The sequence below is a fragment of the Balearica regulorum genome, chromosome 2, assembly GCF_011004875.1.
Source record: "Balearica regulorum gibbericeps isolate bBalReg1 chromosome 2, bBalReg1.pri, whole genome shotgun sequence".
Lineage (NCBI taxonomy): Eukaryota > Metazoa > Chordata > Aves > Gruiformes > Gruidae > Balearica > Balearica regulorum.
Genome location: NC_046185.1, coordinates 144,922,652 through 144,947,901, shown reverse-complemented (window position 1 = coordinate 144,947,901; position 25,250 = coordinate 144,922,652). Strand labels below are relative to the sequence as shown.

Sequence of the window (25,250 nt, the reverse complement as noted above, 5' to 3'; positions counted from 1 at the left end):
ACTGCTGATTCCTATGTAATTCTTTCATCAACCTAATACCCTGGGAAGAACCTGATTCCACGGGGGCTGAAGGAAAAATGCTGGGGCTTTCAAAGACATACCAGTCTATACCACAGAACACTTAATCCGTTCTTCAGTAATACCTTAATTATCAGTTATCTTTCTCAGTGATTAGGCTCATATGCTGCCAACATAGAAATTACTGCAGCAACTGAAAGTGGTTAACAAAGTTCTCAAGTATGTACTGTGTCTGCATCTTAAAATACAAAGCAGAGATTTTTCAGCTGCATGATGTAGATAGTATTTAGCTGAGTACTTAGTAATATAAAATTGACACTGTGATGAGCAGTCTTCTAGTACAGTATGCTTTCGATAAGCACAAATTAGGATTGGGTACTGTGCTTACCACTGGACTTTTTCAGGATGGGCATAGAAAAGCACTATGTCAGTTGTTCATTTAGAAAGGTGTCCCAATTCTATGTGCCCTCAACACTGCATGCTACAGATCCAGAAAAAAATTAAAAAAAATTTTACACATTTGAAGTACACGTTAAAAGTGAATGTTGCTCCAGAAAATGACTGATTGGCCAAAGGTCATTCTTTGTTAAAATCTGTAATTTTTTTTGGTCAGAAATTTTAAGTTAATTTCATTTTCATCAAAGCATTTTCAGAGAGAAGAAAAATGTTCTGAGAAGCTCTTATTGTATTTATACAGTTTATTAAACATTTGGTTTCTCTTCCATTAGTTCTAATGTTACAGTGTTCTGAAAATCACTACAGACTAAATGCATTGCTAAGAAAAATAGAAATATGTGTTCAGGTCCTAAAATGTCAGCCAAAAGCAGATTTTTTTGCATACTAATGATTTATTTTGTTAATATATGTTTTTGGCCACTATGATTAATGAAAAGAGCTCTCCTCCTTCCTGCAAGATAAATAAATCTGGTTGGAGGATGTTTAAATGTGAAAAGCCAAATAAACAGATACTTTGAAATATTAATTTTAAAAAAAGGTTTATAGTTGCAAGTTCCAGGGTTTACAGTTTAATTTTCAGGCAGATTTAGAAAACAGTGATTAAGCATACAGTTTCTACTGAACTTGTAATAAGATAGACATTTGTGGGGAAAGCTGATAGAGGATTCCTTAAGGGTGTTTTCAGATCTGTTACATACATCATCATCTCATTTTCTGAAGTATGGGCTTCGGTAGCACAGCCATTCTCACTCTCCTAAGGGAATGTATTTGTGAAAACTTAGCTTTGCTCTCCAGGTCACAAGACCTTCTGTCATGAGAGTCAGTACAGCATCTGTAAGGGAAGGATTCTCTGCTTTGTTATAAAAATATGAATCAATTAAAACCTCAGCCTTCCTCCTGAATCAAACCAAAACTTATTAGGTAAAACCCATTTGTATATATAAACCTATACATTTTTTTACACACTTTTAATCATTTTTCTGTGAGATCTGGTCTAGTGGAAGGTGTCCCTGCCCATGGCAGGGTGTTTGGAACTACATGATCTTTTGAGGTCCCTTCCAACCCAAACCATTCTGTGATTCTATGGTTCTATGATCTTTCGTCCTTTCCATGCCGCAACCAACCGCACCATTTCTGTGGTTACCCCATGAGACTGTACTCATTCCCTGCAGTGGCTTCCAGTCAGCTTTCAAGCTTTTTTGTGACATTCTTCTGGCAGACTTTGTGTAGTTTTGAGTTGCATTGCTTGGCTTTTGTCTTTGGCCCTGTGTATGAGCCAGAATCACTGCTCATCAGGAATGTTTCACGGACAACAAGTTTCAAGTAGAGCAATTAATGAATCTCAGCAAATGTTCTGGCTGCTGTAATGTAAATATCAGTAAGAAAACCAGGAGAGTTAGAACAGGGGAAACATTTAGGAACGTACATAAAGACTTCAGGCATGGAGAATAGAAAAAAACACGTGTTGAAATCACTAAATAACTGATAGATAAAGACAAAGCACATGTTTCAAAGGATTGATAAGTACCTGGAGTACCTGTAATTTTGAGAGTTCTTCAGACTAGATACTATTGAAAATTATTACTTTCATTTTCATTACTACAGGTAGGAGGTTGTATTCACTGATGGTGCAAAAAGAATCTCCCCGTTGGTTTATAGTTCTCACAAGGACTCATGGGGTATCTCATGTATATTAGATTAAATTACTGATTTCAGACTACTTAACTCTTTAAGGGAAAGTTGATTTGTTTTGCAAATTTGTAGCATTTGAAAGTGATTATATACATTTTTAAAACATAGGTATGACTTCCCTTTATTTTGCACACAGAACTGTACAAATACAAAGTGTATCCTAATTTCCTGCACTGTGGGACAACTGGAAAGAGGGAAGAGTGCAGCGCTGAAAATCAGATCCCGGCTGTGGGCCCAAACATTCCTGGAGGTAATGCACACAAAAATATCTTTCTTTATGCTAAGATGCTTGCATCTTTTATTTGACCGGATATTTAAGAATACAAATGATGACATTAAATGGGCCAAATGCAAATCCTTTTTGTTATCACTTTCTGTAAAGATAGCATCTCACTGGTTCCTGTTCAAGCCACATGCATGCTGCTTACTTTTCTTTTTCTCACTATCACTCCTTCTCAAATTCATATCCTGAATCTTACTTGAAAATTCCAAGATTATTTTTAAACACCTTTTCTAGTTTTGTTTCTGCTTTCCTGGACTGGCCCAAATCAATAATCTCTTAGGTCTCCATGATGTGCTCTGCATTCATCACATCTTTCCCAATGAAAGGTTTTTCTTGGAGCCAAACAATAGATAGTGTACACTGTGTCCGGCTTAAAAATTGTTATTCATTCTCCATTAATCTAGGGAAGATTAATATGTATCAAGCTCATAGGACATACAACACTCATGTAGTGACAATCTGTGACTTACCACTGCAAAGAAGGGACAATGCAGACCATGGAAAAAATGAACTTCTCTTTGCAAATTCTTGCATTTCCAACTTCATTTGATCTCAGAATTGTATTACACTGCATAAGGCAGAGGGATTGCACTGAGCTGTTACCTCACGGCTGACCATCTGTCTGTAGTACTGTGTGGTTGTCATATCTTTAACACTGGGCAGTACATTGAGAAATTTATAATGCAGTTTGCTGTTACTAGGAAATAACTGCAGATCCTATCTTGATCAAACTGATCATCACCTTCCTCCTTCAAGGAATTTAGAATTCCCCAGTCTTTCTACCTGGAATGCAAGAACCTTCCTGTGTTCCCTGTCTCTGTGGGAAAAGAATGATTTATCCCCACAGTACCTCTTAGCAAGAGAAGAATTGAGGATCTTCAGCTTACAACAGGAACTTTAAATTAAGCTACTCGCACCTTTTAAGTTAATTTCTCTCTTTTCTCAAATGTGAGAGTAGATAAAAGAAATTCTTCCTCACTTACTTAACTTGCTTTTCTGGAAAAACAAGAGAGCAGATGGACAGTATTTACAGAAAGCTGAATGCCAGCTCAATAGCTTACCATCATGGCTCCAAATCCACAATGGGTGCATTGAGGGTCACAGGTCTCTTCGACAGTGGTTACCAAAGGATGACTTGAAAGTTTTTTTCTACTCTCTGTCAGGACTTCAGGTCACATTCTGTGTCTCTTCTGCAACAGCTATTAGCACTATTATGACTGAAGAGAGCACAGAACTATCTGGCCTTGCTTGAGAGGAAGTGATTTCTGTTTAGCTCAGTAACAAAGGACATCCTTTCAGATACTAGGTGAATTAATTCCTGATTTGTCAGTACATTTTCTTCTATTAATCAATCCCAAGAAACTTTCATATCCTCTCTTCAGTTGCCTTAACAAAAATACAATGCTTTTAAGAGGAGGCATATTTAGCAAATGTGTTTGAAAGGCCAGACTGGAAGTGCTTCATTTAGGTTTGCTTAGTGATTCATCTGCTAGTGGGAAAAAAGGGCAGGCTCTGGTTCAAATTTAAGCCCAAAAGCTTGATGGCTTGGATGTCTCTCTGTCCTTCCAAACCAGGGTAATGGATGGACATCTCCTGGTATAAGCTTTTGCAAAGGTCTTACAAAATTTTGTACAGAAAATACCAGTATCTAAGCATCTCCGCAGGAAAAACATATGTATTGGAAAATATGATGTGAGTTTCATTCCAATTTTTTCCTAATTCCAGTAAGAGACTAGCTGACCTTTGCACACTGGCTAGTCCCTGTTAACTTCAGTTAAGAACTTAACCACACTAGTTCACTCTTCCTAACACACAGGGACAGGAAGACAGGCAGCAATATTATCCTTGGCTGAAACAATCTGTGATAATTTTGACCACTGCAGTGTCCAAGCAGTATTACAGTAAACCTTCCCCATCTTCTTCACCAAGCAAAAGATAAAGCTTAGCCCCCTTACTGGGAACTGGGCCTGTCACATTCCAGATCCAGTCAAGTCTTTCTGTTTATCATTCTGCTGGTGAAATCTAATTAACTCTGTGAGGGCTAAAAACAAGGTCTTGTGAAAAAAACATAAATGAAACCCCTTGCACAGATACTTAGATGCCAATTTTCTAGGCTATTTACAGCTGTTTCAGTGGGAAATAGCCTCATAAAAGTTTTTTCTAAGTGCAGTTTAGTATGTAACAAGAAATAACTGTAAGAGATTAAAGCTAAACAAAGTTAATGAGAAACAGAGTGTTTTCTCTGAGTCTGTGGTTGTGACAGAGGATGTGTAACAGTTGGAACAAAGTAGCTGCAGAAGACATGAAATCTCCTTTTATTAGTGTATCTTAATAAAGACAGAATCTTCTTCCTAGCTATAAGCTTAGTTAGCCTGACTTAGATTCAGAAGAAGGATAACTGCATGAAATCAGTGGCATGTTTAATGCAGGAGCAGTGAGACTCATCTTACCAAATTTTAGTCATCTGAAAGTTAGATGCCAAAGCTGGTTGCCTAACTGTAGCCAGTGGCAAGAGAGAGAGTTATTTTCAGAGCATGCTTTATCCAGGTGATTTGAAACACTCTTCTCTGCCCTCCTTCTGATCTGAACGGTAGAGAAGGGTCACAGCTGTGCCTTGGGACACAGGTGTGTGCAAACACACCAGGTAATGCCAGTGCTGCAGTCCCTTTAACTCCTCCTTGCTCCTTAATAAATCCTGCTTGCTATACCCACACCTCTCTTCACTCACTGAGCTCAAGGTAGAGGTGGAACCTTACACCAGCCTGCAGGCAGGGGCAAGGAGGAGCCGTCCTGTAGGCTCCCTTGGAGCAGAGAACCCGTGGCAAACGCTCCTACAAGTATATCTTTTGCTTACTCCACTGTCCTTACATACTCTTGCTATCAAACAAGGCTTTTTATGGGCTGTGATAGTTTTACCTTTTATCTGTATCCTTAGGAAGTATTTCTGTTCCTTCAGATAGTAACTTACAAGCCTTGTAAAGGCTCAGAAAACTCAGAGCAACAGATTTTTTTCTAAGTAAAAAAAGGTAGTCCCCAGAGAACTGTTGCATTCTCCCATTTATGGCTAAGGAGCTACCAGAATAACATGACCCCTGCTCCACATGCAAGCTTATATATTGAGAAGAGAGAGAGTGGCAAATAGTATGATGGGATCTGGTTGCCTTCCACTCACCTCAAAACAGTTCCCTTTTCCACAGCTCCTTTTAAAAATTAACAGTTATACAGCCATCACCATAAAGATTACAGAGCATAATTAGTTTCCTAAGAAGGGCACAATCTGCTCTTAGTAAGCTGTAAACTTCTAGTTCCTAAAGTTATTCCAGAAGTAAACTGAAGTATGCTTAAAAACCACTGCTTTTAGCTAGGCTGAAATCTGCAGATTCAAACTGAGGATTAAAATACAGTCAAAATAATCAGGACTTGGTGATTCTGAACCAAGAAGGTCTATTCAAGGGCCAGACTGAACCCCACAGTCATGGATTTGTAAAGAAAACTTAGAGGAGAAGTTTCTGTCTCTACAGCAACGTCCCAAACTCTTTTGCACAAGCAATTAATGTACAAAATTTTCATATGCCAAAGAAAGCAGGATAATGGTGACATACAGCATTTCTCAACTGTGTTACAATCCAAATGAAGATGTGATGATCTGCAGAAGAAATTGTTTGTGCTCATTAAAACTGGGAACACATTGTCATTATGTATTTTCTTCTCATAGATATGCTAATGCAAGCCTGATGATAAGAATTTGATTTAAAGTGATTGATTCATGCTAGGATGAAATAACTCGTGTTTCTCATCAAAGTTATATGGATCAGCCTGTATATTTTGTTACCACAAAAGATCAGTCATGTATTGAGTGACTCTTTCCTCTTCCACTTAGTTTAGCTGACAACAGCTGACCCCTTTGCCTCTTGACAGTTGTAATCTGTCACCTTAAAACTCAAACTCCTGTAACAAATAACAGTTAAATGACATGCAATGATTAGACATGTTAGAGTAAATAAAGCAGCCCAAATTTCCTAACCAGTCAACAAAGATAGAGATAGACATTGTGCAAAGGCCAAGAAGAATCGCAGATTTTTTTGGATTAACTTCAAAGCCTAGCTGTAAGTATGAACCCTCTAGTAAAGCTGACTTTTGTATTCAGACTTGCTGATCAAGCAAATAATAGCCTGATTCATGCAAAAGAGAAACAACCTTACATGGTTATGTTACGTTGTGTTCTGTTAGGGCTCTATTATGTCCCCATTTGTCTAATCATGGTATTTCTGAGTCATCAGAGGGAGATCCAAGGGGATCTTGCCCAGTGTTCTTTGAACTCTTCTGATGGGTACTTTTTAATATAAGACTCAGGAGTTGGCTAGTAAAACATCTGTTTTGAAAATGTATTTCTAAATGATGAATCTATACCATCTGTCTGATTTGCAACATCCTTCCAGGCTCCAAGCTCTTTGGACACTTAACAGCAGTGTGGGAAGTGGAACTCAGCTCATTCTTGACTATTATTTCAGCCAGTATTGAAAGTTCCTCACAATGCTAAAAATCTCCTTCTGGGAGAGCTTGGGGAGGCAGTAATGTAAATAAACCACAGAGAGTGTGCAAGGTTCCCAAGAGGTTGGAAGTTTATTTCCTTTTCTTGTAATGTTATTGAATATAATTGTATTGTTTCTGTCGTGACTTCTGGACGGAGCCAGGTATTTGAATTTGGCACCCCTGACTGCATGAACTTTAATAGCTAGAAGGGAGAAAAATCTAGTTTTAATCTGAGAAAGCTGAAAAGCACAGAAACATGTCAGCCACGCTGTAATCGGGTGCTCCCTTAGTATACAAAGCCATGTTTTGGCTTCTCTGTTAAATACTTGTTATTTCAGTGTTTCTGAACATGCACTTCTCCTGTTTGTTTTTAGATGTCTAAATATGGAAATATATGCTTGGCATAATAAAGGTGACAAGTGCTGCAATACCCACAACTTAAGTGCCTGGTCCCAGACTTGAATCCAAAACCTGAAACTAAATACCTAGTTTCCTGTACAACATACAATGAGGTACCTCAGACAAATTGACTTGCACTAAGCATCAGGGTGGTGCATGAGGGCTGTCCCTTATCAGGAGGATAGGTACCCAAATCAGGATTAAGTGGTAATATTTTCACCCTCTCAGAAGGCAGAATCCAAAAATGACTCGGGGTATCTACAGCATTAGTTGAAAGACTTAGGGAGGACTTTGTTTATTCCATATTCACTGGCAGAATCTAGAGCTGGCAGTCTGGTGGTTAGAGAATTCATGACTGGAAGACGTGAATTCAAGTCCCTCCTTAGCTTAAGAAACCCCACATCCCTGCTTTATAAATGATGGTGTTCCCTTCTGCTGAAGCTGCACCTCTAGGAGGACATAAAAAGAAATTGAGAGTTCTGGAAGGGTATGGAAAATGAGTAAGAGCCTGATGTCATACTTTGGTCTTTTGGGCCATCAGGTAGATGTCCTCCCAGTTCTCTCATCTCCCTTTGCCTTCATTGCCTGGCACCTGGAGCTACCATCACTGTTAGAATGCATGCTCTAATTGTACTTCCTCATGAGAACTTTGTGAGAATCTCCATATCTTACTACTGGTGAATTCAGACACTCTTTTTAGTTGGTGCATGCATTTTTTAACAAATTAATAAAAGAACAAATAGTTGCATGACCTCTACTTCTCATCATTTATGTAAGCTACTCTATTTATTGGCAGTAGTTCAGGTTTTTGGAGGTATGGGTCAAAGAAAACAAGCTAATGAATTCCCAAAGCATTATTTAAAGGTAACACCATAATGCTTACCCTATTGTCTCTAAAATATGCCAGACTCCAGCAGACCAAAGGGAAACAAGTTTAATCAAGCAAGGCTAATATTGCTATAACAGCACTGAACTCTGTATGCAACAGACATAAATTCTGGAGGGAAAATTCCACTGCAGCATGCAGCTTGCAATAAAGTACGTGCCCTTCAATTAGGGTGACTTCACTGGGCTGCACCTAACCAGAAGAAAAGTATTTCAGAGAAGTTGAACAATGCACCATAGAAGCAGTGGAACAAAGTCATTCTGGGGAGTAGCTAAACTCTTCAAACCTGCAGTACAATGACCCATCAGACTTCTTTAAGCTCCTAAAAGTTTTGTTCCTCCTACCCTTAGTTTAGCTACTTGTAGGCCCTGTGTTTTAGTCTGCTCTCTAAGATGCCTCCGTGTGCCTTAAAAATGTTTTGGGGAGACTTCAGGTCTTTGCCTGAGCTTCCTGCAGAAACCACCAGCATTCCACTGGAGCCTGGAGAACTCTTCTTCAAATTGTCCAAGAGTTTCCAGCACTTCTCACATTATTACTGTTTGTCTCAGTTATTATTATACCTAGGGAAACACTGCACTGAATATTTATTGGGAACACTGTCCTTCATTTCTGGATGCTTGTATGTCTCACAACTGTTAAATGAAAGTTCAGTTCAAAAAGCTGTTTGTAAAAAGAAAGTGTGGAGAGAGAGAGAAGCCTTAATAAATGCACCACCAGGGATCTACCACACAAGTAACAAAGGGGATGGTCTTGTTTTGCCTGCTTGCCGGGATATTGGCAAATAGCTGTCTCAGCGATGTGCGTAAGAGCAGGCTCTGCTTGTTCTACCACAAGGGGAACCTCAAAAGGCCAACGTAGCTAGGGCTGGGCTTGCTACAGTTGGTCATTAGGTGCTGACATTCACAAATACCAAATTCCTTCTTCCCTTCTTCTGAGCCATAATGAAATCCTCAGCTTGAATTGCAAACCACAGGTCCTGCTGCTTCCAGTAAACACTGAATATTTAAACATACTATCTTTAAAAAATTAATATGGTAAAGAAATGCTGTTTCTCATGAATGCCTTGAGAATTATAAGCAAGGCTGTAGGAGAGACAGCTGCCTGTATCTCCAAGGTGTTGGTACAAGTAAAAATCCTGTTTCCAACCGATGCTGACTGCAGTCATTGTTTTAAAGTCCTTTGCTACAAACACATAATTCTGTGCATGCACGAAAATACTCTCTAGTCTTTTATATTCTCCATTGCTGTAAACCATGGAGATGTGCAGCATTCCAGGAGCCTAATGAATGGTCGAGGAGAGTTGATAGCTACGGGCACAACCCAAGGTTATTGACCCCAGCCATGCATTAATCCACAGGAAGTACCCTCCTCTGATGTGCTTATTGCTGATATAAGCTGAAAATGAAATAAACCATGTATAGTAGGTGAAAGGATTTTTTTTTTTCCATAAACACTGTGTTTCAAGAAAGTTAATGCCTTTACTGTAACTTAGCCAATCAGGCTGCATGTCTAATGTCTATTTCTTTAATAATATAACATATCCTGCTCTCTGTATTACAGATTGATTTATAAATCAGATAAATCATATCCAGAATCCTGCTTAATATGAATTGCTTAGAATTGAAAACATAGGGGCTTTTTTCTGAATGCAAATCGTTGCACAGCTACAGAAACATGCTGGGACTTTGTGTGAGAAGTCTAGTGCTATAGCATAAAAGATGAGAATGGCTTGAGTCTGAAAATGGAAAATAATTAGTGTGATAAGGAAAAATTATTTTTCTGAAGACCATCTCATAGATGTTTAGCACCATGAAGTGTATAAAATATTTATTTGCCAAGTCTAATATTAAATCGGTCTAATTTTTCATTTTCAAACACTGTTGATTGATAGAAAAAATAGTTCCCTTTCATTAGATGCCATTTATGTTAAGGAGCTGATTTGACTGTCTCCCTGTAGTCATTTGAGGCAGTTTTCTTCGCATTGCTCATACGTAGTATAACCCCAAGGAGAGGTTAAATGTTCTGATAATAAACATTCAGCTGCTCTCAATATTTTAAAAGAACAAAATTATGGCATAGTGAAATGAGTTCCAGAAGGCAATAAATGTGCTGGCTTCATGTCACCAGTAAACACTCACGATATTTGAAGAGAAAACTTGTTTTTTAAAAAGAAGAAAGAATGAACAAGGCGAATACCAGAACTACAACCCTGGACCTCTGGAGAGCAGCCTTCAGCCTTTTCAGGGATATGTTTGGAAGAACTCCATGGGAGACGATCCTGGAGAAAAGAGGAGTCCAGGAGAACCAGAGATTCTCCAGGATCACCTCCTTTGAGCTCAAGAACTGACCATCCAGACATGCAGGAAGTCAAGGACAGGAGACAGGAGGCCTGCATGGATGAACAAGGAGCTCCTAGTAAGACTCAGACATAGGAAGGAAACATAGAAATGGTGGTAGCAGAGTCAGTTGACCTAGTGCAAGGGTTGGGTGGGGAATATAGAGACAGTGTCCAAGCATGCAGGCACAGAGTTAGGAAAGCAAAAGCCTACCAGGAGCTGAGCCTAGCAAGGGACTTTCAGGCCATCCGTGAGGCTTCTTTATTGGCAGCAAAAGGAAGGCTAGGGAAAATACGGGTTTTCTACTGAATGGGACACAGAAATGGCTGAGTTGTTACTTCACTTTGGTCTTTACTGGTAAAATATATGTAGAGTAATCTGAGGCCTCTGTGACCAGAGAGAAAACCTGCAGCAATGAACATTTTCCTTCAGTGGAGGAGTATCAGATTAAGAGAACATTTAAACAAATTGGACGTGCAAAAGTCCAAGGGACCTGACAGGATATACCTACAAGTACTGAGGGAGCTGGCCAATGTCAATGCGAGACCAGTCTCAATTATCTTTGAAAAAGTCACGGTGACTGAGGGAAGTTCCTGAGGACTGGAAGAAAGCAAATGTCACACCTGTCTTCAAGAAGGAGGATCCAGAGAACTATAGGCCAGTCAGCTTCATTCAGTCCCTGAGAAGGTGATGGAGAAAAAATCTGGAAGCCATTTGCAAACATCTGAAGACCAAGAAGGTGATTGGGAGTTGTCAGTGTGGATTTATGAAGGGGGAATCGTGCTTGACCAACCTGATAGCCTTATGCAATGAGAAAAATGAAGTTCATCTTGGTGGATGAGGGTTAAGCAATCACTGGTTTTTACTTGACTTCAGCAAGGTTTTGAAACTGTCAAAATGAATGAAGATAGATGGACAGAGAGGGTAGATTCAAAACTGACTGAACTGCCAGGCTTAAAGTTGTTGTCATAAGCAGCATGAAATCCAGCTGGAGGTTTGTCACTAATAGTGTAACCCAGGGATCACTGCTGGGGCCAATACCATTTAACATCATTAATTACTTGGATAATGGGACAGAGTACACTCTCAGCAAGTTTGCAGATGATAGAAAAGTGAAAGGAATGGTTGATACACCAGATGGTTATGTTGCCCTTCAGAGGGACCTCAACAGGCTAGAAAAGTGGGTTGGCAGGAATTTTATGAAGTGTGACAAAGGGAAAGGCAAAGTCCTGTACTACAGGAGGAATACACACCAGCACACTCTGGGGGCCAACCATCTGGAAGACAGTGTTCTAGCAAAGGATCTGGGGGTCCTGGTGGACCTGGTTGAACATGTAGCCCACTGTGTGTGCCCTTGCAGCAAAGAAAGCTGACAGCCTCTTGGGCTGCATTAGGAAGAGCGTTGCCAGCAGGTCGAGGGAGGTGACTCTTACTCTCTACTCAGCACTGGTGAGACAGATCTGGAGTGCTGTGTCCAGATCCTGGGCTCCCTGGACAAGTGAGACACAGACATACTGAAGTGAGTCCAGCCAAGGGCCACAACAATGATTAAGGGCTTAGAGCATCTGATACACAAGGAGAGTCTGAGAGAGCTGGGACTGTTCAGTCTGGAAAAGAGAAGGCTCGGGGGGATCTTATCAGTCTATATAAACATCTGATAGGAAAGGAGTAAAGAAGACAAAAGCCAGGCCTCTTCTCAGTGATATCCAGTAACAGGACAGGAGGGAAGAAGCTCAAATTGAAATACAGAAATTCTGTTTAAAACATAAGAAAAACTTTTTACTGTGAGGGTAGGCAAAACACTGGAATAGGTTGCTCCTAGAGTTTGTGGAGTCTCCGTTCTTGGAGGTACTCAAAACCCAGCTGGACATGACCCTGAGCATACTCCTGTAGCTGACCCTGCTCTGACCATGAGGATGGAATAGACAATCTCCAGAGGTGCCTTCCAACTTCAGCACTTCTGTGAAAACTTTGAGTTGGGCCGTGGACATCCAACTACATCCACATTGGCTCCCAGGTTTAGGTTATGCTTATTTCAGGTCATGTTCACAAACAAACATTTCTCCATCAGTGAAGGAAAGAAACAGTAACCAAAATTATCATGAGGTCTTGTATCTCAGTCTTTGCTTCACAAAACAGCTGAAAGGGGAGAAATATTTCTTAGAGAGGGTTTATGCCCTTGATGCAACAGGAAATTCCAGAGAAAAACACCACCTAGCAGGGAGAAAAAGATGTTGAGTAATCACATAGGAATCGAGTCTTTTCAATGGAGCAGAACTCCTAAATATGCGAGAAGTAGAAGGAAGGAGAAAGAATTTTGCAGAAGGGGATTTAGGAGGCGACAGCGACATTCCAAATACACTGGACTGTAAGAAGCTGGTGCCAAAATGAAAGATTGTTTTCTTACAAGGCTCTGTCTTTCTGTAAATCAGTAGTCAAATACTGTGTTGAATTCTGGTCATCATACTTCAGAAAGGATTGAGACAGGTAGCAAAAATGATTAAGGGCTTCAAAAATATTCTCATACAAAAGGTTAAAATTGCTTACCTCAAAGAGCCTAATGCAAGGGAAATAGTGATAGTCATAACTCCTAGGACTTATCTAATGCTTTTTAGAGCATATCAAAGCACTTTTTTAAAAGAGAACTGTATCATTACCCCAACTTTACATGGGATGGGATATACAAGATAAGTGTCACCCAAAAAATCAGTTGCAGAGATGGAATTAGAAACAGGTTTGTTGACTTCTAATAGAGCATTGTAACCACTCAGCCATCCTTCCTTGGGATAAAAACAAGAAAAAGAGGACACAGAGTAGAGGATTTTCTGTCTGTAACAAAATAACATTCAGCAAGCTGTAGAATTCAAAGTGAACTGAAAGATTTACTTAATAGCTGATGTACTTAACTTTCAAAACTAATTCCAGTTAGATACCGATAATGCCAAGAGCTCAACAGGATTCGAAGTAGATGTGTGGAAAATATTTGCATCCTTTGTAGTAAATGTTGCAACCACTGAGATTCTCTTAAGGGACATGCACTTTCCTATGTCAGCACTTGCACCAGTTCATAACAGATTTGGGCAGATATTCTTCATACCAGCACTTAAGTATCATTTCAAGGCAGTTTGCACAGAGTGGGAGATTATTGTCAAGGTCAGAACAGCACTATGAGACACACAATTGGTCAGACGTAGTGTGTCAGTGCCTGCCTGGCTTCCAAATGAGGTGAAAGCACTAATTAAAAGTCACAGCATGAGCTGTATGATGTAACAGTTTTTAGTCATTCTAAACCAGGGAAGGTAACACCTAATCTAATCTAATCTAATAATATTTTATAAATACAAGCAAGTATAAATGAAAGACAGAGAACGGACAGAGAGATACATTTTGTTTTGTTTGCACATCTTTGGGTTTGTTGAAGTGCTTAATGAGAGCAATATAAATATTTTACGAGGCAGCCAGTGAAACAATGACTGCTATACTTCGTTATTGCAATTGCACAATGTAGTAAAAAAGCAAGGTGAATTGTTGTGGGGTTTTTGAGCTCTACTAGTAGGAAATCGATCACAGTCTAAGTGAAGTGCGAAGATATTTGTTCCTAGTCTTGTTCTTTGATGGGAAGGCACAGCCATTCCTTTGATGTCATCAAGGAGCTCTACTAGCCTGGTCTCGATGTAAGCCTGGAAATCTCTAGATAGCCATGTTTGTTGTTGGCCTTGGTGAACAGAGGCAAGGTTTTAAAACATAGACACCCCATAAACCTCTCCCCCCACTTCAAACTCACCAGTCTCCTATTTCAGAGAGAAATATGAGAAACAACTGCATATCTTTCTGCAGATCTAACCCTTCTTCCCCATTTGAACATACAGTCTTTGTATTTCAGCTTTATGCTGTATTATGCATTTGTCTTGTGGATACGTAGAGGTCCCAGGATTGCTATCCCATTTACCAAAAGAAACAAGGAAACTAGGAAATCAGTGATCTCTATTTTTTTCTGTTTATTTCTCATAATGCTTTCAAGTATAAACATGATTTTTAATAATTTACTTTTTTATGTAATTTCAGAGAAAGAATCATCTCTATACTCTTTCTTCCAATGTGTCCTTCAAAGTTAAGAGCATGCCATATAAAGTGCAACCAGCAAAGCTCCCTGAGGGAAGCATAGCAGTAAGTAACTGAAAATGATATCTTTGTGTGAAGCACATGTATTTGGTCATGCTGTTCACAGTTGTGAAAGTTTTTACAGATGAAAATATTGAGATCAGTCTTTCCTGTATATCTACTGTAAATTCCTGAATAATGCCTAAAGGAAATACCTTTATTGCTTTCTGTGGAAGTTGCTGATATATGATACTAATTCAATTTTTAAATAATTTCTAGCTGCATTAATGTGCAGAATGCTTTATTGCAATCAAGAGTGATTTTTCACACAGAAGAAAACAACAAAACTGTGAAAGCAAGTGTCTAATTACCCTGTTTGGGGTAAAAAAAATCTGGTGGAATTTTTTGTACAAAATTCAAAATCTTGTTTCTGTCAGGATTAGAGATCTCACTCTTCTCCCAGTCACACAACCTTATGGATTACCTATGGCACCTTCTCTCTTATCTGTGTTAAGCTTCTTTGATACCCTGATGATACCCTGATTTTCAGAAAGGTCAGCATGCCTCTCCAGGGTTTCCACTTCACAGCACATCAGGTGCAAGATACGAAATTACCTGGTAATCCCTACAGATGTGATAGACAGACAGACAGATAGATAGATACTAAAATACTTGCTTTATTTGCAGATTGAGATTTGTATGGCCCTGGATTATTATATTAAAAATTAATCTTGGAGGCGTGAGTTTGATTTAATTGTTTGCTAGTGCCAAAGCATTGAGTTTGGGGAGCAATTTAAAAGAATTTGCTGTTTATGGTGTCTAACATCATGATTAAAGTTCACTCTCTTTTGTCATTACTGATGGAAATAAGCAAAATATGAGTGCAAAATTTGATTCTAGTATAAGAGTAATCTGAAATTTAAAGGCTTATTGTTCTCATCTTTGTAAAGATTTATGATTTACAGTCCTTCTTTTAAAAGGTAAGCTCAGTACAAACTTTTCCCAGTTAAATCCTGCTGCAAATACATCATATCATGTATTCCATGTACTCATATGTTGAGATGTAGTTGTAGGGAACAGAATATTTTCTTATATGGAAAGCCAACATAATAAACCACTTTACAGTTTATATTGAATATATTTTAGAGGATACAGGCTGTAGGTTTGTTTTGAATAAGCACAGATTGAATGGGCAATTGATACTTACTCTGGGAAGAGACAAGGTGAAATCTTGGTCCTATATGCTCAGTGACTTCAACCTCTAACATCAGGACAACCACGATTTCACCAGAGAGATTTGATGAACCACGATTTCACCAGAGAGATTTGATGCTTAACGCAGTATTCCTCCAGAAAGGTTCAAAGGCTCCAAGCTGACAGATATACTCAAGCTCTTTTTATTTTTTTGCAGCATGTGTTCCATACCAGAAACACATGTTGTGCAGAACTCTGTTGATAGTGGTGCCTTCATCTGGACTGAAGTGCTTTACCCCAGGTGATAGCCTGCTGTTCTCAACAAGTGTCAGATGATCTACCAAATGATCAGATAAGCATTTTATTCTCTTACTCCAGCCAGTATAATGCTTGTTATTTGCTGCAGATGATTTACAGCAAAATGCCTGTAATGGCAACTGTAAAATGTTGAAAAATGATAGCGCTTTTATGTCGTTTCATTTCTGGACATGGCAGTGGATGCTTGCCAGCTCTACAGCTTGATGTGTTATATGCACAACCTCTTTTGATGTTCCACTTGCAAGAAGAAATATTTGCTTGAAGTTGGGCAATGCTTAATATTTTTTGCTCCTTCTGAAAAAGATCACTCCTTGTGTTTAAAAGTTTCCAAAGATTTCTTTGGAAGTTTATGGTTTTCTTTCAGACAATGTAAGGGTGGAAGTGGAATAAAGATTTTAATATTTTAAAATTAATTGGCAAAAGTATATCTTTAATAAGCAGCTAACACCCTACAGTTTATATAGTGAGGAGAATATATTCTAAAAGAACAGAGCATATGATGTCCTTCATTTAACTCATACAGCTTTGGAATTCCAATTTGGCAGGCTGATATGTATATTTAATTTCAATGGTATAAATAATCCCGTACACAATCAGTAGCCTACACAGTCATGTATGTATGTGCTTACATATTTATATCACTGAGGTCTTTATTTTCCATCATCATGGAATATAGGTCTATATCTTGAACAAAGGGTCATTATATAGATGTTGTGAAAGGTTATGTAAATGTAAGAAAATCTAAAATTTTTTATAGTAAACATTAGAGTGAAAATGGCATCAAATAGGAAATTAGCTTGGAACTTAATGGAAATCCACTGAAATCAATAAAAGTATTTCTATTGCTTTTGATAGGCTTGGAATTACAACTATATATTGTACAACTGATTGGATTTCCTTGCTAACAGCTGTATCATTCAAGAGAAAATTGTAATTTTTTCTTAGAGGTATTATTATGGTAAATAATACTATCCTACTTTATGAATTTCATGTACAAGGTGAAGTAATGCTTTTTATTATTAAAAATTATAGAGATAGAATAAGCAGTAATTTGTTCCATTTTAGTTTATGATTCTTGAGCCAGTTTTGGAGTTTAATAAAATATGATTGCTTTTCTTAAATCTTGATGGGCTGTTCACAGGGGATGCCTTTAACTCTTTGACCAGTGTCCTACAGTGAGTAAAACTGATTTCAGACTAAGACTTTTAACTCTTTTTTAGCTATTACATGGTGATGAGTACTTTCATTTTAAATGTGCTTATATTTCTTATGAAATATATTTGCACAAATATTTGTAACGTAAACAAATGTCAATATTAATTATGACTCCAAGCTTAAGGGAGTTTTTACATTCTCTTTTGAGCATATTTTCAGAACATACAAGAACATCATGCTGCAAAGGTTAGATGGGAACATGTAGGAGTAATAAAGAGTCCCTGTTTCTCAGTCTCTGCAGGGAAAATGAGTAAAGATTAGAGGAAGGTCATCATGGGCAGTAAAAGGGGTAGCATTAGAATAATGATTTAGCTACTGTTTCTTAAAGAAGCATATTAAGCAATGAAGAAGTTAATTTTATTTTTTAAGTGTGCCTTTGAAAGGACAAGAGGGGAAAAATAGCTTTGTGAGAATCTCACTAGCAGGCACTGCATTCTGACCATTGATGCTGGATGTTTGCACCAGTAAAACCTAATTCCCATCTATCCACAAAGGCCTGACGATGAACCGGCAGCTTACTGCACGTGCTTCTTTCTGCATTGTGCTGCCTTCCAGTGGAATCAAACACAATTTTGAAGTCATCTTGAGTAGCACCAAATTCAGGAGCAAAATCCAAACTGTACAAAAATCAATGGCAAACCCCCTAAGATTTATTTTCTTTACTTACAGTGTGTTTAACTGTAGTACATTAAAAAAAAGAAAATAAAATCCCCCCTATAGAAATACTTTCATGAGCAACAAGTGACTTTTGTTGCATCACAACAGTGATTCCGAAGTTAAGATTATCAGACAGCGCCCATGCTAATATGAAGCTTGGATTTTATTTCGCAGTAGCAAACAAAGGCTCAGTCCTGTAACTCTGAAGTTGGCTTCACTCTCATCTCAGTGCTTCAGCCAGGTGGCATTCCTTGTCATCCTTTTGCATACAAAAAGGTGTGAGACGTTCAGCAGTGTGAAAAGGGCCAAAAGTCAGATGGCTCCTCTCAAGTCCATGAGGTGGTGCTTTTCACCAGCCTGACAGAGAGCAACCACTGTTTCAATGTTCAGTAGAAGAAGTCTTCTATCCCCAAAATGGAGAGGAAAGCCAACATGCACCTGAGGTACAGTGCCACATGCAACACATGTAAAAATTCCACTTCTTCATATTGGCCACCTTAGATGAAAAACCGATAAATCCCTCCAAAAATGTTCCCTGGCAGTATAAACTACCACATGGAGAAGACAGAAATCCAAGCTGAATAACAAACTTGTCTTAAATCAAATCATATGTAAAACTGTTGTGGACAGCATGGGTGGAGGAGGGGACAGTCTTCTGTGGAAATGGTGAAATGAGGCAGGCAAAGCTGAAGAGGATGCTTTGTTTCTTTCTTCCCCATCCAGCCTCTGCCTCAACTCTGTGGGTGTTCAGGACTTGCAGTGTCAAACGGTTCACCAGGAATTACATTAGTAGCCCTGCAAGTATGAAGCAAGGCAGCCCAGGGGTGTTATATTCTATTGGTAGTGCACAAAGGCAGGAGTGAGACTGATGACTGCATATAATCCTCTGCTCGGGAAATAAATCTCAAGCACTTAGCACAGCCCTTCCCTTGCTTTCAAAAACCTAAGACAAAGAAGGATTCATGGTAGAGAAGGGTGTGGGTGAGGCAAGCTGGTTTTAAGATTTCAGCAGTCAATATTTCATTAGCCATTGGCCTCACTCCTGCTACAAGAGAAGAGAGATGCGGCACTTTTGCAGCAGCATTCTGCTTGATACAGGAGAGACCTAATTTCAGCTGGTTTACTCATAGCTGATAATCTAAGGATTATAAAAAAGATGCTCTGCACTTCTATAAGATTATGGTTTCGTGTTTATATTTCAGCATTTGTCAGGCTCCAGCTGAGCTACTGAAATTACACTGTAAACCTGCACTTTACTGTCTGGTAAAGGCAGAATGATGGAAGAAAAACAAGGAGAGGGGATTGCAAACTCATGCAATAGAAGCAAGGCTGAGCATTGCTACACCACTCATAATTGTCTATGGTGTGCCCTCAGGAAGACTCAGATGTCCCTATCTGGATCCATGCTGATGGGGTGCTCTATAGGTATCACAAGAAGAGCTAGGTTTACTTTACTGTTTCCACAGCCTAAGAGGAAAGAAAAACACAGCGCACAAAACGCAGCAAACATCTGGGAAGTAGTGCATAAAAGAAGACATGGAATGGCTACATAGATACTTGCAGTTGCATATACTATTGTCAGCTTTATCCAAGCTTAATGAAATCCACGCATCCCTAATGAAATAGATTGTTTCTACTGATTTCAGCAGGCCAGGTTGGATGGGGTTTTGAGCAATATCTGGTCTAGTGGAAGCTGTCCCTGCCCATGGCACAAGGGTTGGAACTGGGTGATTTTTAAGGGCCCTTCCAACTCAAACCATTCTATGATCTCGAACATGCTTTCAGGTCTGGATTGACCCCACCTAATTCTGAGCAGTGAACTGAAACACATTAGGTAAGAGTCCAGTTGCTGTGTCCCTGTGCAATCAGTAGGCAGCCCTATGAGCAATTCAGATCGTAGACAACACCAGGCAGCAGCTTAGCTCACTCCATCTGAGAGCACCTGTGTTGCTGAAATGATTGCCGTAGATTAGATTGAAGTGGACTTGGTGCCCAAGGAGACTTTTTTTTTTTTTCTTTTTTCTTACTATCTTAAGAAATCTGTAAACAAAAAATCCTTCCTACAGAAGTACCTGCCCATTCTGATAATTTCCATTTTCAGGATGTACAATTTCAGTACACTGTCACTCTACCAACCCATCCATAGCTGGCCAGCAGCTTGCCAGAGTCTTTTCATTCTAGTTTGCTGATGTTGTACAGTCCAGCCCAGAGCCACGGTGCTGACTCCATTTCCTGTTGCATTTATCTGAGTCACATTATGCCACCTAGGAATTTGGCTCAAGCTCTCAATACCAGAAATGGTTAAATCAAATTTTTGTAAGAAAATGGGTCTTTGGTTTGATCTTACTGTAAAATGGAGTTAGTAATTTTGTTAAACTTGAGAGAACAGAAAGCCCTGCTTGGGTTTTCTTTTTGCTGTTGTTCACAAATATTTGTTAAGATTATTGTGGTAAGTGGTCTATGACTTTACTGCTCCAGCTCCACAGCAGCATCCTCAGACAAGTGATAGTATTAGAACAGAAACTGTAGTGAAGCTCAAACCTTACATAAGTAAGGTATGTACACTGTATGTTGATAGTTTCAGATCCTTTTCAAACAGTAATCTAACAAATTATACCTTCTTGCTTGTAGTACCACAACCTTTGCCAGCAGAGGAAGTACACAGTGTGGATGAGTAAGGGTTTTTTAATCAATCTGGTTTTGCTGTCTTGGGGCCCATTGAATTTTTGTCAGCACTTCCCAACTCTTGTGCTATATGTGACAAGGTCTTCAAGGCTTGCCTCAGGGCAGCAGTCATGTGGATTTTCAAGCAGTAGAAGGGAGATGCTCTCTTCCTTGGACAGCTGAGCTCACGGCTTGCTACAGGCTTCGTGTCACCCATCATGCCTGCATCTCTTCTGATTTCCCTGGCCAGATAAGCCTTTTACTTGCATTTGTCTTTTTTCCTTAACTGAGAGGAATCTCTGCAGACAGTTCAGATGACCTTTTTCTCATTTTCTCTGCCCTTGCATTTTAATGCTAGATACAGTACGACTCTGACACAAGGAGAGCCATTCAAAACCATTTTGTCCTTACTAAATGAGCACTGCTTTTGCTGAATCTAATGATACAGAAAGCCTATCTAATCTGAATCTAATGATACAGAAAGAAGTTCTGCAGTGGTTACAAAGCAATCCAAAAAGGAGGCTGAGGAAGGGAACGGTATCCCTGCAGTGGTGTATTTGATCACTTGATCCCAACATCATGATATCTGTTTCATGGAGGGTTTTACTAATTCTGGTTGCCTTGAAATAATTTTTCTTGTTTTAATTGTCTGACATATTTATTCTTTGTATATGCTATCTTTTTGAAGTCTTTTAGAGTAATAACTATTTACAGCTGCACTAGAGAAGGATATTAGCTGAATGTGAATGAATGATTGGGCAGGGTCAGAATTTTCTGTGTAACCCTCAGTGTAAGTTTTGGTAGAAGGCAAGTGGTATCCCACACAGAAAGTTTGTCCCTAATTTCAACTATGATCTGTGTCCCATAACAGTGAGGGATAGTATAAAAAAAAATAAAAATATGCATCAGCATGAATGAAACTCAAGCATTTTGGACTGCTTAGCTGAAATGCAAGTCATAGAAAAAAATGTATACAGGTGTGTCAGCAGCAATTAAAATAAGAATAATGCAGCTGATATCTGTTGTGGATTGAATTAAGAGTTAGGGCTGAAGTCAACCATTGTTTCAGAGTAATTCAATGTCAGTTATGCTGGCCTAGGCTGTACCAGCATACATGCAAGCAGAATTTTGCTCCTTGAATCTTCTTGAAGCATCTGCACAGAAAGGTATTCTTTGCTACTCTCTATTAAGTGAAAATTATTTGTATGCCTGATACAACAAGACTTCTGTATATGTGCAAATCCCATTTTTAGTAATTATCATAAAGAAGTGGAAAGGAACTTGCAGTAAATTAAGCCAACATGGGAGAATTCTAAGCAATGTGTGTTTCTAATTGCAAAATGCTATTGAAGTGAATGCTTATAAACTCTGTATTCTACTGTCAGATTTGCTTTACTTGCTTAATTTTTGTTCATTTAATGTATCCTTTTCATTTCAGATCAGAACATCTGTCATTTGGTCCACTCCAAATGTCTCCTTTGTAATCCCTTTATGGGTTGTAATACTAGCAATACTTCTCGGACTACTGGTACTAGCTATGTTGACCCTAGCCTTATGGAAGGTATGTTGCATTATTACTGTTGCTTTAAAAATCCCTGAAAGATACTGGAAGATACTAACAGATAAGAAAAAGAGAGGCTGGAATTTTGTGATCTTTAACAGTTTGGACCAAAAGCAACAACACACATGTGTCTTTTTTGTTTTGGCATTTCTGACATGCTAGTGTCACTGACCTTTACGCAGGGAACTTGTTTTCAAAGTCCTCCTTTATTATTAAAGTCTGGTTATAAATGGGCATACACAGTTTGACTCTGTTTCCCAAGACCTATGATCAGCTTTTCAGGATGTTTAGGTTCAAAAAGAAGTGACTCTAACTTTGTTTTCTCCAAATACTTCAGGAATTTCCAGTTTTTGTCAGCATGTAACAACACTCCTAGCTTTGAGAATTAATTTTAGAAGATTTCCTTTTATATGTCATATCTTCTGTTTTTTAAAGTTTCTAGTTCTATGTTGGTTGTTACACTCCCTCCACAAGATGTAAGACAAGTTCCTGGAAACTGCTATATTACAGGGAGCCAGTTCCCATTAAAAAACAATAATTTCTTAACTTACGATATGGCTTATCTGCCTTTAGCTGCCTCAGGGTTATGGGTTAGGTGTGCAGCCTATGCTAACTTTCCAGATTCGCCTACTCAGTTAACAGCAGCAGCAAAAAGCTATGTCTAAAACATGGGAAGATGAGAGAAATTACCTTTTGGTAGTACTCTCCTTTGACCTCTTGTGAAGCCTACGTAACTTTCAACCTTTTGACTAAACGGGTAACTTTTACCCAGTTAAAGTTAGGTGAGAGGAATCTCATGCTTAGTGATCTGTAGGTCACAACACTGTCCTGTGCACATTTCCCGACACATATTCCACCTCCGTTGTTATTACTATTTTTCAATCTAACTATCTTTTCTGAATGAGTGTCTTGCTGAAATGAAATTAGTCTATCAGCCTGCCATAGATTGTACCTGACCTTTCAGGTTGACTGAGTGAAGAATCAAACTGCAGCTGAGTCTTCCAGTGGTTGTCTTACCATGACGCCTTTGTTTCTATTGATCGTTTTCTGCAGTGTGGCTTCTTTGACAGAGCTAGACCTCCTCAAGATGACATGGCTGACCGGGAACAACTGACAAATAACAAGACTACTGATGCATAGAGGAAGAGAGTGACAGTTCAAATCAGAATCCTGCCTGAGACTAGAAACACTATGAGGATTAAATGAAGGATTCCTTCCACTGATCTTCCTTTGTACCTGCAAGTGACATGGTGTCGTAATCTGATCTATGCAACGTTCTGAGAACACACCACATGATGGCCATCCTTGCCAAAGAAAGCAGCTTTATCACTGCCTTACAAACATACTCACCACTGAACAGAATGTTTATCCCATATTCCAGTCAGTCTATGTTTCAGCAGATGCCTTTGAACACGTGGTATACTGAGATGCTTCCAGAACAAGCCCAAATCTCCCAAGGACAGAACACCTGCGTTGCTGTATTGTCTAGAAGATGGGCCAGGACAAAACTTCTGAACATTACTGTATCATGCAGAATACCTTTGACACCTCCCTAAGAATAAGAACTTTTATGAAATTATGGCTCAGGGAGACAAGCAATATATCAGTACTGTGAAAGTACTTCTGAAAAACAAAGGTAGTCTATGAAGAACTTTATAGATGGGGCACAGTTATTTATTTTTTCCACCTTTTTGGGATAAGTATCTGATATAACCATCAAGTTGTTAGATTTTGAGAGAAGAAAGTAAAAAAACAGAAATCATGTACTTACCTTGCATGTAAATAGAAAAGTAAGCCCATTGTACACACAGGACACATCTTTCTTGTCTACAAGATGTTTCGCAAAGCAGAAGATTTATGCAACATTTTACAAAATGACACATATGATAAACAAGTACATGTTGTATCTCTTTCAACCCAGAGCTGGCAGTATCACACCCAGATAACTAAATCCATGCACAGTATAGAGCAGGGGATGCATTATCCTCCTAATGCATTTGCTGATGGCTGACACCTGTACAGCTGACACAGGATACAGTCATTTGTGAAACACTGATTTAAATTATCACAGCCACACTGGTGATCTTGAGAAGGCTTGGGGGTTTTGGGCTAGGATAAATTTACTTTGCCATTGCCCTGTTATTTTGTTGAAATGGCCTCTTAAAATGGAATGGCTACTGCTAGTGTATCTTCTGTTCAATTTGTGTTGTAGACTTTGTTCACCTAAAAAAATCTTTGCCTTTTTTTTTTTTGTTGTTGTTACTTTACATTCTACAAGCTGGCAGCATATTTAAAGTGTTGATTTCAGCAAAGTTTAGGGCTGAATGTAATTATTTCTTAAGCAAAGTCTTGCAGGGAAGGTGGGCAGGATTTGTATTTATGCAGAAAAAAAATAACAAAAAGAAGGAAGATATTTTGAGGTAAATATTAAAAATATACATTTAGGATTTTTTTTTCTGGATCGAGGATTCTGAAGAAGAGAGGCTTCATTCTTTTTCTTCTGTCAGCAAATGGTCCTTATCTCAGCAGGGGCTCTAAGCTCTGATCTGTGCAAATTTGTGCCTGAAAGCTTGAGTCTTAGAGTGTTGCCTGTGAGTGTGAAATTAGCTATATTGTGTAAACTTCAGGAGGTATTGTTCATTTTCTGAAACATGCACCACACTTTCTTTTTCCTCAGCTCCTTTTCTTTCTAATCCATCTCAGCTTCTTAATCAGCAAATGGCCTCATCCATTCTGCCACTGCTTGGCTCCTTTTAGATAACTAAAAGCCCTAAGACTTCAGGACAGGACTAGCCCTGAGATACTGTCCCTTCTGTCAGTCTGACAGCACATTTTACAGTTTTACCATTTCTTGCATGCAGGTTGACCTGTGAAATCCAAGCGGGAGGAGGGAGCTTGAGCAGGTGTGTTCCATCATCATATTTAAGGCAAATTTGC

General features: G+C 38.9%; 1 protein-coding gene across 2 annotated transcripts in view; it reads left to right on the top strand.

The window, feature by feature from the left end:
* ITGA8 (integrin subunit alpha 8) overlaps positions 1–24,134 on the top strand; it is a 107,039-nt gene extending 82,905 nt beyond the window's left edge. Inside the window, exons 27-30 of one of the 2 annotated variants that reach the window (XM_075746269.1) lie at positions 2,303–2,416; positions 14,669–14,770; positions 22,191–22,313; positions 23,367–24,134. In XM_075746269.1, coding sequence (XP_075602384.1) covers positions 2,303–2,416; positions 14,669–14,770; positions 22,191–22,313; positions 23,367–23,453 — 426 coding nt within the window. In that variant the 3' untranslated portion in view covers positions 23,454–24,134. The remainder of the gene's footprint in view (positions 1–2,302; positions 2,417–14,668; positions 14,771–22,190; positions 22,314–23,366) is intronic. The other variant, XM_075746270.1, reaches the window with a different exon arrangement.
* The last annotated feature ends 1,116 nt before the right edge of the window (positions 24,135–25,250 follow it).